This window comes from Erithacus rubecula (assembly GCF_903797595.1).
Source record: "Erithacus rubecula genome assembly, chromosome: 14".
Taxonomy (NCBI): domain Eukaryota; kingdom Metazoa; phylum Chordata; class Aves; order Passeriformes; family Muscicapidae; genus Erithacus; species Erithacus rubecula.
The window spans coordinates 11,599,063-11,611,849 of record NC_136666.1 but is presented as its reverse complement, the minus strand read 5'-3'; the positions used below and the strand labels follow the sequence as shown (position 1 = coordinate 11,611,849).

The 12,787-nt window shown below is 35.7% G+C and overlaps 1 protein-coding gene across 2 annotated transcripts in view; it reads left to right on the top strand.

Moving 5' to 3' along the window:
• TRPM7 (transient receptor potential cation channel subfamily M member 7) overlaps positions 1–12,787 on the top strand; it is a 52,158-nt gene that overhangs the window by 27,077 nt on the left and 12,294 nt on the right. For both annotated transcript variants that reach the window (XM_079317984.1, XM_079317983.1), the window contains exons 10-25: positions 413–485; positions 765–865; positions 1,743–1,877; positions 2,665–2,718; positions 3,228–3,368; positions 3,851–3,985; positions 4,591–4,871; positions 5,343–5,571; positions 6,804–6,959; positions 7,091–7,234; positions 7,808–7,936; positions 8,597–8,881; positions 9,947–10,121; positions 10,665–10,797; positions 11,627–11,811; positions 12,409–12,541. In XM_079317984.1, coding sequence (XP_079174110.1) covers positions 413–485; positions 765–865; positions 1,743–1,877; positions 2,665–2,718; positions 3,228–3,368; positions 3,851–3,985; positions 4,591–4,871; positions 5,343–5,571; positions 6,804–6,959; positions 7,091–7,234; positions 7,808–7,936; positions 8,597–8,881; positions 9,947–10,121; positions 10,665–10,797; positions 11,627–11,811; positions 12,409–12,541 — 2,489 coding nt within the window. The remainder of the gene's footprint in view (positions 1–412; positions 486–764; positions 866–1,742; positions 1,878–2,664; positions 2,719–3,227; positions 3,369–3,850; positions 3,986–4,590; positions 4,872–5,342; positions 5,572–6,803; positions 6,960–7,090; positions 7,235–7,807; positions 7,937–8,596; positions 8,882–9,946; positions 10,122–10,664; positions 10,798–11,626; positions 11,812–12,408; positions 12,542–12,787) is intronic.

Here is a 12,787-nt window from a genome sequence, read left to right as displayed (position 1 = left end):
ACTTTATAGAGGTTACATGTAGCCTGAGTTCAGGGACTGGTGTATCATTTGGGCATCACATTGTGCTGTTCTGAGATACAAAATTACCTTATTCAGCTAACCACGTTTGCTGGCAGTTTTATCTCTTAATCTGTAATGGACTGTAGAGTTAAACAGGATACTGTGTTACAGATAACAGTGAATTGTAATCATAGGAGGAAAAGCAGTTCAACTTAACTGAAGATTCCCACTAAGGAAAACAAACCAAAATGCACGTTAAAAGTTTAAATTGGGATAGACAAGCTACAAGTTGCATTGAAGACAAGGTGTCTTTTATACCAGGAATTGAAAAAGATTTAAAAGACTGAAGCCAATCACCTTTGCCTGAACATAACTTTCAAATATGTTTTCCCCATTTTGCTATTTTGGACAGATTACAGTTTTTCATATTGGGTCTGATGAGCATCAGGACATTGATGTTGCAATACTTACAGCATTGTTAAAAGGTAAGACACAATTTTCTCAGATCATTTGGAACCTCAAGCTGTTATTGATTAGTGTTTATGTGATGGATTATTTATAAAATACTAATGGGAATCATAAGTTTTTAAACAAAAAAGTATCTGTGTTCTCATTGTATAATACTATAATGTGACATAAATGATGACATGTACAGCATAATTTTGTGGTGGATTGCTTGATTTGGCTTTTTTAGGAAGCAAGAATGTTTATTATCTTGTATTATAATGAATTTTAAATTTTCTTCACTGTGTTTGCTTCTTAAGGCACGAATGCATCTGCATTTGACCAGCTTGTTCTTACACTTGCATGGGACAGAGTTGACATAGCCAAAAATCACGTTTTTGTTTATGGGCAACAATGGCTGGTATGTAATGGTGTGGATTAAGCAGAATGATAATTCCTAATAGAGAGAAACACAATTTACTGTAAAGGATGAATCATGACTTTAGTAGAGAGAGACTTTGGAATACTGACATGTTTAATTTGAGGCAGTAATTTGGGTGTACTGCATAGCCTTAAAGCTGTTTTGCTATTATGTATTTGAAAATGGTCCAAAAATTTTAGAAATGTGCTAACTATTCTGAATAACTAGCAAAGAAAATACATTACAAAAGGTGAAAACTGAATTCATGTTAGTCAGATGCTCTTTCTTCACTACAGTTGTATGGCCTTAAAGTTCTTAAGAAACATCTAGTAAAATGCACTATTGGCAGCACTGCACTGTCTTTTGAGGGAAGGACAAAATGTCTGTTTTTTGTAGTTTGAAAATGGGTTTAAGAACTACCTGGTGGCTCTTGCTTTTTCTCCCTATTACTGTAAAAAAACCCATGAGCTTATTGAATGTGCAGTTATAAGCACATACTGTGTGTCAGGCTTATTGATTGCCATGATGGCTCTGACATCTTTGAAACAAATTGTGCTTTAGGTATTTTATGTCTTTTTTGTTGTTGTTGTTGTTGTATCCAGTATCAGCCTATGAGAACACCTCAGTTATGTTAAACCAAATGTTTCCTTAGTCCCACTGTCTCAGTTGGCAGTACCTATGGAGCAGTTCAAGTCTTCAGGGTATTGTCCCATCCTGTAATTGTGTGGAGTTCAGGGGATATTCTGAACCAAGAGTGACGTCTTTATAGACATGTAAAGTTTTTCCAGCCCTGTAAATGAAGGAAATTGACACAGTACCCAAGTTGACTTTTTTACTGGCTCTCTCTAGGCTCTCCCTTTTTGCTTATTTGTTGTAGGTTGGCTCCCTGGAACAGGCTATGCTGGATGCCCTTGTGATGGACAGAGTTGCATTTGTGAAACTTCTGATTGAAAATGGAGTAAGCATGCACAAATTTCTTACAATCCCCAGGCTGGAAGAACTTTATAACACAGTAAGTAAATTGCTTTTTAAGCTGCTTTTAGAGTAGTTTTTTAGTTGCTCAGCCTGTCGTGTCCTGGCTTATGTGCAGCAGTCTGGAACTTGTGGAGTGTTGGTAGGGAAGGCTCCTGTGTACAAGGTTGGAGTTGAGAAGTGGATGCTGTTGGCTGCTGTGCACAGCCCCAGCAGCACCAGAATTGTCTGTCAGCAGGGTGTTCATCTGTGTTTGAAGGTGGGGATAGGCACTAAAGGGAAATTGCAGCTCTGTTGTGGACACATGGAGTGTGCAAAGCACAGTGGGGAAGAGAATCAGACAAAGTAATGGGGGAAAACTTGTGCCCAAAATCTGAGATCTATAGGGCTTCATAGGATGGATTCTCTCTGTAGCAGTTAACATCATAATAGATCTAGAAAGAGTTTAATTTTACAACCTGCATAGTTATAATTATTACTTGGAAAAATTTTGTTGCTGTAGGTGTTGATCTAAGAATTCCAAGGTAATTTTGGTAACAGTATCCAAAGACAGAATAAAGAACCTTCCACCAAAAATTAGCTGATGTGAGTAGTACACAAATATGGCTTAGGTTTGTGTTAACAGTCTTGTTATCTGCTTTTGACAAAAAGAGAAAAAATAATTAATTTTTTAGCTAATAAAATTTTGTAGAAAAACCTCCTTGAGAAGTTTATTTATTTATAATATTTATTTATATTTTAAAATAATTTTTAAAATTAACCTCTTATAGTGTTGCTGTTGCAAGCTAATTTCTCATTCCTAATTTTCCCTCTCTTTTGTTATAAAGAAACAAGGCCCCACTAACCCAACACTCTTCCATCTTGTCCGGGACGTCAAACAGGTATGCTGTCCATGTAAAAATCTGTCAAACTAGTAGTTATTTTTTGTTAATTTCTTGTGTTTGACTCTCAGTTTGATCTGCAGTTTATTAATTGCATTTTTTTTAAGTATTAAGTTACCTCTGCAGACATTTTGGTAGTTTACAATTCTTCTGTTGTATGCTTGGTGCCTTGTTGCCTAAAAGATGTTCAAACCAAAGAGTGTTGTCTTTCATCTTTATTTTGATTGTTTTCCTTCTTGGGGGGATTGAAAGCTGATGCTCCCAGCCTGGAGAAATTTTGGCTGTTAAAACAATAGACAAAAAACCTCCAGTGCCTCCCCCACCAATGAAATGATTATCTATTTTGTTATTCTTCTTTTCTTCTTTCATGTAGAAAAGAAAGTGTAACCTGGTCTTTCTTTAAAAATAATAACTGTTGAGCCATGTAGATGCTTTTTTGGGTTTTGTGTTGGAGGGTTTTTTTATCATCAAAGGCTTATTTTTTTATAAAATACCTTTTATATTCCTAGGGAAATCTTCCTCCAGGTTATAAAATCAACCTGATTGATGTGGGGCTGGTTATTGAATATCTGATGGGAGGAACCTACAGATGCACCTATACAAGGAAACGCTTCAGAGCCATATACAACAGTCTGAGCGGGAACAACCGGGTACGTTCACTGGGGAACAGCAGCCCCATGTTCTCAGCTGGAAACACCCAAACCTTTGTCATGTGGAGAATGATGGAATCCATGTTGGTTTGTTCTCCTTGTCAATGGACTGGTTCTTTTCAATAGTAGTAAGGGCTATAAAGCAGGTGAGAACTGTCTTAAACTAAGGGCAAACATCAGGTTTTGTTCTCCTCAACCTTATTCTAGCATATTCTGATTCCTTCTCTGTGATTCCCTCTTTTCCTACTCATAGGGGAGGAATGGACACTACACATGCAGGTTCACCAGGGCTTGGAATTGCAGCTATTTTTGCTTCTTGTGCAAGCTGCACTAACCAACAAGTGTAACTGCCCATTTAGTGACTTCTTAAAACTAATGAAAACAAATAAGAAACCATATTAAACATCCAGTGAGAATTCTGGTTGTGCTGTTGTAAAAGTTCATCCGTGTTTCAGTAACCAAACCCTTTGTCCTTGTTGCAGAGATCTGGGCGAAATCCTTCAAGTACTACTCCTCAGATGTGTAAAAGCCATGAGTCCTTTGGTAACAGGGCAGACAAGAAAGAGAAAATGCGCCATAATCATTTCATCAAAACAGCACAGCCGTACAAACCAAAGGTGAGGGTTGTGAGGGGAACAAGGGGCCTGAATTCAAGTAGCTAAGAGTGGGAGCCTGCTAGAAATCCAAGTGCCACTGGAGTGTGAGTAGCAGCAATTGCATTGACTTCAGTAAAACTGGAATTTCAGCCTTGCTTTTGTACTTGTTTCTAAACTGCACCTTTTTTACAGGATTCTGTAAAGGGTGTTTCTGTATAGTTATCTTGTGGATAAACTTTGATATGTTAGGGACCAAAAAGCTTATCTTTGACAGAGCTCTATTAATGAGGGTGGGATTCACATGGCTTGATAGATGGAACAAAATTTGGCCATATGTTTCTACTACAGGCAGTTTCCATGAGTTTTTTTAATTGTATGTAGGCATATTAGTTATAACTTTGATCTATAACTCAAATTAATTCAGTCTCACAGTTATTAAAATTAATTGTGCTCAACTGAAGTTTTTGAACAAAAGTTCCAGCTGCATTTCAAGTCTTCAAAAATTTTCTTTTTTCTTTTTATAATTGTTTATTATTTGGTATTGGATCGCTCAGGATTTTATTTCAAGTTTACATAATGACCAAGTGTAACGACTTAAAATGTGACTTTGTGGTTTTATTTTCAAGATTGACACTGGTGCAGAAGAGGGAAAAAAGAAAAGAACCAAAGATGAAATAGTTGACATAGATGATCCTGAAACGAGACGTTTTGCTTATCCTCTGAACGAGCTGTTGCTGTGGGCAGTGCTGATGAAGAGGCAGAAGATGGCTCTTTTCTTCTGGCAGCACGGCGAGGAGTCCATGGCCAAAGCTTTGGTGGCTTGCAAAGTCTATCGCTCCATGGCATACGAGGCGAAACAAAGTGACCTTGTCGATGATACTTCAGAAGAACTGAAACAGTATTCCAAGTAAATTACATTCTTATTGCTCAAGATATTTTCTTGACATCTGCAATAAAAGTAGTGGGCTACTTAAGAACAAAATGCAATTTGTTCTGTTAGCACACTTGAAGACAATTATGTTTTGCAGAAAGGTTTAAGTGGAACTCTAGTAGAAGCTTTATATTAGATACTGCTCTTTCTTGAGGGCTGTTACAAGTCTTGATTTATAGTCAAATTGAAAGGAGACTCAGTGTGCCATTTTCTTCTGTGTAATTTCTGTGTGTATTTTAATAGCTGTATTAGCATGCATATGTTTTTAACAGAAGTCAAAGATTGATGTATTGTGGTTACAAATTACAGTGTACCTGTACAGAAGGCACAAATAATATTCCCTTCAAGTTGTGCAAGTTGAGAATTTGTGGAAGAAAATTCATGCTAAACTCATGGTCATTTCTATAGATAGTATATTTTGTTTTGTTGTTTTTTTCTTCATTCTAGTGAGTTTGGTCAGCTGGCAGTTGAGCTGTTAGAGCAGTCCTTCCGACAGGATGAAACTATGGCAATGAAATTACTGACTTATGAACTGAAAAACTGGAGCAATTCCACTTGTCTGAAGCTGGCAGTGTCCTCAAGGCTCCGTCCATTTGTAGCACACACTTGCACACAGATGTTGTTATCAGATATGTGGATGGGAAGGCTGAACATGAGGAAGAATTCATGGTACAAAGTAAGCACTGTTGCAGTATTCATGTAAAAAAGGGTTAATGGAATTTATGTTTAAAGGGAAGGAAAGTGTGTTTAAAATGCTGTTAGTGTAAAGCTTTCACAACTATAGCTTTTATTAATAAATCCTGTAAACCAATCTCCTATAACATAATCAAAACTGGAATATTTGTTGTAAATGCTTCTTTTGACACTCTATTATCTTTTCAAATAAGGTACAGAAATATAGAAGGCAAAAACCAGGCAAGTAGCCTTTAATCAGAGGCTTAAAGAGATCATGTGAATACTAATCCACTACTAAAAACATAGTAGTAACAACCCTTAACAGATGGAAAACCTGTTGTAAGGTTGGAGTTTCATGCATTTTGACTTTTTACAGGGAGCACATACGACTTGATGTAAAAAAGCTTTGTGAATATCCTATTTTGGAGGAACTGAGCAAAAGCAGGGCACAGAACAAAACAAGGGTAGGCAAATTGGGGACAGGTTTTTCAGTGGTGCCCTTTGTGTGATATAGATCAATATGATCTAGACAGAGATAATTGATATAGATCAATTGAACCAAAATGGGAGTTGCCTATTTCTTTGAGACATTAGGTACCAATACCTAATTGTTGCTAGAAATATAATGAAATAAAACTTTCCTACAAAATACCTACAAGCATCATTTAACTTGTGACCTACTAAAATCCTCTTTGATAACTGATTAACTGTTTTCTTGCTTGCTTTGTAACAGGCTAATGACAGTAAATAGCTTTCACTTACTCTCTTCATCTATACCTTAGCTCATTTTTTTACCATGAATTGAAAAAAAAAACAAAACAAAACCCCAGAGAAAACATACATCACTCCCCTCTCCCCTCAAAACCCATAACCTTGTATATGCTTTTAAAATACACTCTTACAAAGTTTCTGGGAGTGGATTAAAGAACAGAGTGTGTACAGAACATCTCTATCTTTAGGCTTGGAGTACATTCTTTCTAGTAGCTTTGAATTTTGGAATTTCTTGGTTTTTCCCATTTTCCATGTCTTCAAGTCAAGGAACACTCTATATGTGATCCTAAACTCTTAAGTGTATATACAAGTAATAACAACTAATTATTTTCTACATTTTTCCCCTCAATAGCAAGCAAGTGAAATTTAGAGAATATATTTTCAGAGGCTATTCTGTATTGGTGTATTCTGATGCTTTAATGTAGTTGTGAACTATTTACACTTAGTCTTCATCTTTTCCAGGTGATACTGAGTATTTTACTCCCTCCTGCTATATTGCTGTTGGAATACAAGACCAAGGCTGAAATGTCACATATTCCTCAGTCTCAAGATGCACATCAAATGGCAATGGATGACAGTGAGAACAACTTCCAGACTGCAGCAGATGAAATACCTATGGTAATGTGGTGCAGAGGAAGATATTAAAACAATATTCCTCACTAAAATAATGACATTTTTAAGTCCAAGTAGTGAAATTTAGTGCCAGAAAGCATGTATAGTGTGGGAAGTTAACAGTTCTTTTATTTTAGGAGGTTTTTAAAGAAGTGAGGATCTTGGACAGCACTTTTGAAAAGCATGACATGGAGACTCCAGCTAAACCTAAAAGACTCCCAATTACTCAGAAGTTTTATGCATTTTATCATGCTCCAATTGTGAAGTTTTGGTTTAACACGGTGAGTTTTTTTCTGTGTAGTGTGTATTTTATTTGGAAGTGTAGCTTAGATTTTTGGGTTATTTTCCCAACACATAGCTCTGATTGATTCAATATTAAGCACCATCCAAAAAGCAGACAGAAAACCCCTTACCTTGCTGAGCTGGAAATGAGAAATATTTGATTATAAAACTGCATAAGCACATGCTGTGCCCTGTGGTTTGGGGTTTTTTAATTCTGTTCTGAGTAATTATTGTCATCAGTTGCTTGCAGTTCTGTGACCATTTATTAGTCTCATGTGCATGCACAGCTTCATTTCCATCACTGTAATAGAAATATTAGAATTTCTACTAAAGGAAACTAGCTGTAATAAGAGCAAAGCTTTGCTAACAATAAATAGCTTATTACAGCTATTTTTACTTTTCTAAGACAAAAATGTTTGTATTCACTTATTAAATAATAACTTGTCTAAAAGGGTAAATATTATCCTGTAATCCTACTTGAAGCTTTTATTGCATACCACATGAAAGATTCTATATACCTCTGTAAAGGATCCTTCAGTAATTATATGTGTATGTTTTATTTGGTTTTTTAGTTGGCATACTTAGGATTCCTCATGCTCTACACATTTGTGGTTCTTGTAAAAATGGAAGAATTGCCATCTGTTCAGGAGTGGATTGTTATTGCTTATATTTTCACATCAGCAATCGAGAAAATTCGTGAGGTATGCCTGTAACAATCTGGGATTTTACCTTTTTTGTCAGTTGAAACAGTATGCTTAAAACTATTATTATGTAAATAAGAAAACTGAAGAAACCTCAAGCATCAGAGTATAAAATGTAATACCTTTATCTTGGTATAGGCTACTAGATGGAAGCATTGTAAAACAAGGTGGGTAAAATGTGTATTTATTTGTCAGGCAGGCTCTACCACTTTGCTGTGACAAATATATCAAAACATAAAAAGCTTTAGTGACACAGGGAAGCCATCATAACTACAAAGTTCCTGGTTAGCAAGAGCCTTTACAAAAGTTCTGTAATATTTTTTAAATGGGGCATCTCATGTTAGTCCCTTAACCTGGTACCTCAGGCTCAAGTGAAGGCAGATAGAGTTCATTGTTTTCATGGTAACTGCCTCAAAAGAAATAAAAACATCACCAAAACCCACTAAATCCAAAATTCCTTAATAAATTGTTTAGACATGGACCCTTCTTGCCTTGTTGTGAAGCTGACACAGTTAAACACTGGTTTTGATTGCTCAGCATTTAAGAGTTATCCATTTGAATAACATTTTTGCAAGTGTAGAAATGCTAGTGATTCACATATTTTTACTCTTGGTCCCTGTGAATAAATATGAGCTGTCCTGACCTTCATTTCTTTTACAGATTTTTATGTCAGAGGCTGGGAAGATTAATCAGAAGATCAAAGTGTGGTTCAGTGATTACTTCAATATCAGTGATACAGTTGCCATTGTTACTTTCTTCATCGGGTTTGCATTAAGATTTGGAGCCAAGGGGAATTTTGGAGAAAACACTTACAGAGAAAATTACGTCTTTGTTGCTGGAAGAATAACATACTGTCTCAATATAATTTTTTGGTATGTGCGATTACTGGATTTTCTAGCTGTAAATCAACAGGCTGGCCCTTATGTTATGATGATTGGGAAAATGGTAAGTACAATGTTTGTTACTGACTTTTTTCCCCCCCAACTGCATCCATTTACAACTTCTCTCAATAGTTTTATTTAATTAGAAGTTTCTTATCCTGCTGTAATAGGATAAGAACTTGGTGTGCAGAATTAGCTAGCTGGAATATAACTTGAAGGGTTTCAAAAGAAGCACTGATGAGAAGGCTTCCTTTATGGAGCTGTCCTTGTTACCTAAATGTAAAAAAAAGATAAATCTTCCTTCTCTGGTCTGTTTTGATCTCAAATGTCAGAGACTTAAATGAATATGATGAAGCCTTTATCTTGATTCAGCTTCCCATTTAGGTCTGAATTTTATAGCCTTTGTGTTCTTTAGGTCAAAACTTTTAACTTCTTTAGTGTCCTAAAGCACCTTCATGGTTTTATACTATGGCAAACTGGGAATAGATTGTGCTTCTTGTCATCTCGCACCAAAAATATTAAAATTGTTTAAACTTAAATTTAAATAACCTAGCTCTACTGTCAGTACCTATTATAAATGTTACATACCATTTTAAGGCTTGAGAACTGTATATATGAATGTGGAAGGGGATTTTGTGTTTCATCTCTCTATAAAATGGTTCTTACAAAATGGAACCTTGTCATTCCTTAAAAACAAGGGCATCAAGTTGCTCATTTCTCACTTTGATTTCTTGCAAGAGGCATAGGTTCTGTGTTCCTGCCCTTGGAAAACTACCTCTGGTTTTTGTGCACCTATTGAGTACATTTAGGAAGGAATGTTTATCTTTGTCACCTGTTCTTTGTGTACCTAATAGTATTCAAGTTGAAAGGGAAATATACTCTGTTGCCTTTGACCAAGGGTACTAAATACATTATAAGAAAGGATGGGGAAAAAACTCAATAGTTTTGGGGGTTTTTAACAGGGCTGGCTATTTAACAAAATTTTCTGAGTGAAATATTTGTGTCCTGGACTCTTTTCCTTTTATAATACATAGAATTTCTCAAGTGTACATTGTCACTGTGAAAGTTTTTAGAGATGTGAGAGCATATTTATGACCTTGTGGATTAACTGGCTTTTTTGTGTTAATAGGTGGCCAACATGTTTTACATTGTGGTGATTATGGCGCTTGTACTACTTAGTTTTGGTGTTCCCAGGAAGGCAATTCTATATCCTGATGAAGCACCCTCTTGGACTCTAGCTAGAGATATTGTGTTTCATCCATACTGGATGATTTTTGGTGAAGTCTATGCCTATGAAATTGATGGTAAGATACTGCCATTATGAAGCAAGTAAAGAGAAAGCTTACTCTGATAAGGTCTTCTCAAAATCTTAGGGAAGTCCCAGTACTGTTGGCATTGATTCCATTCATTGGAATATCTCCCTTTAGTGGGTTGCAGCTGTATAACTATGTGACCTGATTTTTCATTTTTTTTTCTAAAACGTGATTGGCTTAGAATGAAAACTGCATAATTACAATTTCTCTCAAGGCTATTCCTAGCAACATTTTGGAATTCTGCCCCACAGCTATCATGACAAAATTTTAGCTGTGATGGTGTACTATGCTTTTTTTAAAAAGATAATAATATGATTACAGGATAGTATCAGCCAGAGACGTTGTCTCTGGTATTTTTCTACAATGTTTCTAAATGCACAGAGACATTTAGAATTGCAGAACCAGTGTATCATAGACGGTTGTTGCAAAATGTGACTTTTTTTTTTTTTGGTGTTTTTTTTTTTTTTGTCAATACCTGCTGAGAGTTCTAAAAGATGTACATGTCTTCTCTGTATCTTTTTTTCTCCAACACAGTCTGTGCAAATAATTCTGATGAAAAAGTTGCTCATCTCTGTGGCCCAGGAACATGGTTGACCCCATTTCTTCAAGCTGTCTACCTCTTTGTACAGTACATAATCATGGTTAATCTCCTGATTGCATTTTTCAAGTAAGTATAGATACTAGTTAATTTTTGCTAATAATTGGACATGTCTCATCTCATTGCAATAAGATGACAAGATAAGAACTGATGCCAGCTCAAAGCAATCCCATTTTGTGGAAGTTTTTTCAGGTTGTAAGGCTGGTCTCTGTCTCTTCCTCACTGCAAGCCCATGGCTCAGTTAGTGAAGTGTGTGATGTGACTGGTTCACATCACATCTATGAGGTCAGGGGAATCAGAAGTTCAAGGAAATTTGAAGGCATTTTGTAACTTCTTTTTGTCAGAAAACAAAATTATTTCTTTGTCTTTACTGTTGTTCCTAAATTCATTTGACGTTTTCGAGTTGGTTGGGTTCAATTGTAGTAAGTTGTCTTTTATAGTTCTCTGCAAGTCTTAGATTTCTGGGCATAGGCAGCTCATGAACACTGAAGAAGGCAGACTGCAGAATTAACGTGGTGTGATATAAAACTCTGGGTTCAGTTAGAAATAATTAATTTGTTTGTTCAGCGAAGTTGAAATTTAATTGCAGTGTAATTTATTTCTGAGATACTGGTAACCGAGATACAGAGATGTTACCTGATAGAATTTCTTTAGCCTTTTCATTGCTCGTGGATCTGGAGGTCTCTTGAATATTTTTCCAACTTCAAAAAAAAAATTTTGCAGCAAAAACCAAGTTTATGCTTTTGTCAATTACTTAATTGGCTTAAGGATTCAAGAATTTTGATTGTTACCAGTGTATTAATAAAAAAAGCAATCCAACAACCACTAAACAAACACCAACCACTCCCCACCACCCCAAAAACCACCTTAATGTGTTCATTGTTCTGTTCCCTTTCAGCAACGTGTATTTACAAGTAAAGGCAATTTCAAACATTGTGTGGAAGTATCAGCGCTATCATTTCATTATGGCCTATCATGAAAAACCTGTTCTGCCTCCACCACTGATCATTCTTAGCCACATGGCTTCCCTGTTCTGCTGTATATGTAAAAGAAGAAAGACAGACAAGACTTCAGATGGGCCAAGTATGAACAATTATCCAAAAACCTGCAGTAATTTTTTTGATATGGTTAAAGCAAATTGTCAGAAAAGCTTGGTTATAATGTGTATTGTGAAGAAAGTTAAAGTGGGTCTTAATTTTATGTGTTTTCAATATTGATAATTCTTTTGAAAATCACCATGCTGTTCTCAAGAGTTTAATGCCAGCCCCTAGAAATTTCTAGTAAAACTAACTTATCACACAAACAAACCAATTAGATTTCTTGTTATTGCTAATGGAGAAGATTTTTTTTATTTCTGTAAAACTTCTCTGAAACTTAAAAAAAAATCCAGCTAAGGATTCTAGCTTCTGCCTCAAAGAGATTAGAAGGTAGGACCATAAGGAATGATAATACTGTGCACAGATCCTCTTAGAATTACTATTTTAATTTTATTTTGTTATCAATCTTAGACCTTGATCTTTTTTTTGTATTGAGAGAGGAAGGGTCTTAGGTGACTCTCTGGTAGGGTTTTTTGGTTTATTGGGTGTCTTTAATGTCCTTTGTAGAGTTGTGACTATTGGTTTGCAGCACCTGTACAACTTCACTACATATGTCTCATCTTAACTGTTGATCTCTCTTTAGAGCTCTTCCTGACAGAAGAAGATCAGAAGAAACTTCATGATTTTGAAGAGCTGTGTGTTGAGATGTATTTCAATGAAAAGGATGATAAATTTCATTCTGGAAGTGAGGAGAGGATTCGAGTCACATTCGAACGGTAGAATATTTGCAAGTAAAATTTTTGAATAGAGAATTAGAACTTTTACAGGTTTTTTAAAATGTACTTTAAAGGGGGAGAAATGCAGCTCAGGAACATAAAGTGTTTATGCAAATTTTATATGGTATCTTTCCATTGCTATGCAGAAACTGATAATGTAATTGATGCTTCGTGATCTATAGAAGCACTCAGTAAACTGAGACAATTGTATTATTTAGTTTCCCATGATGTTTTAAGAAAGATTTC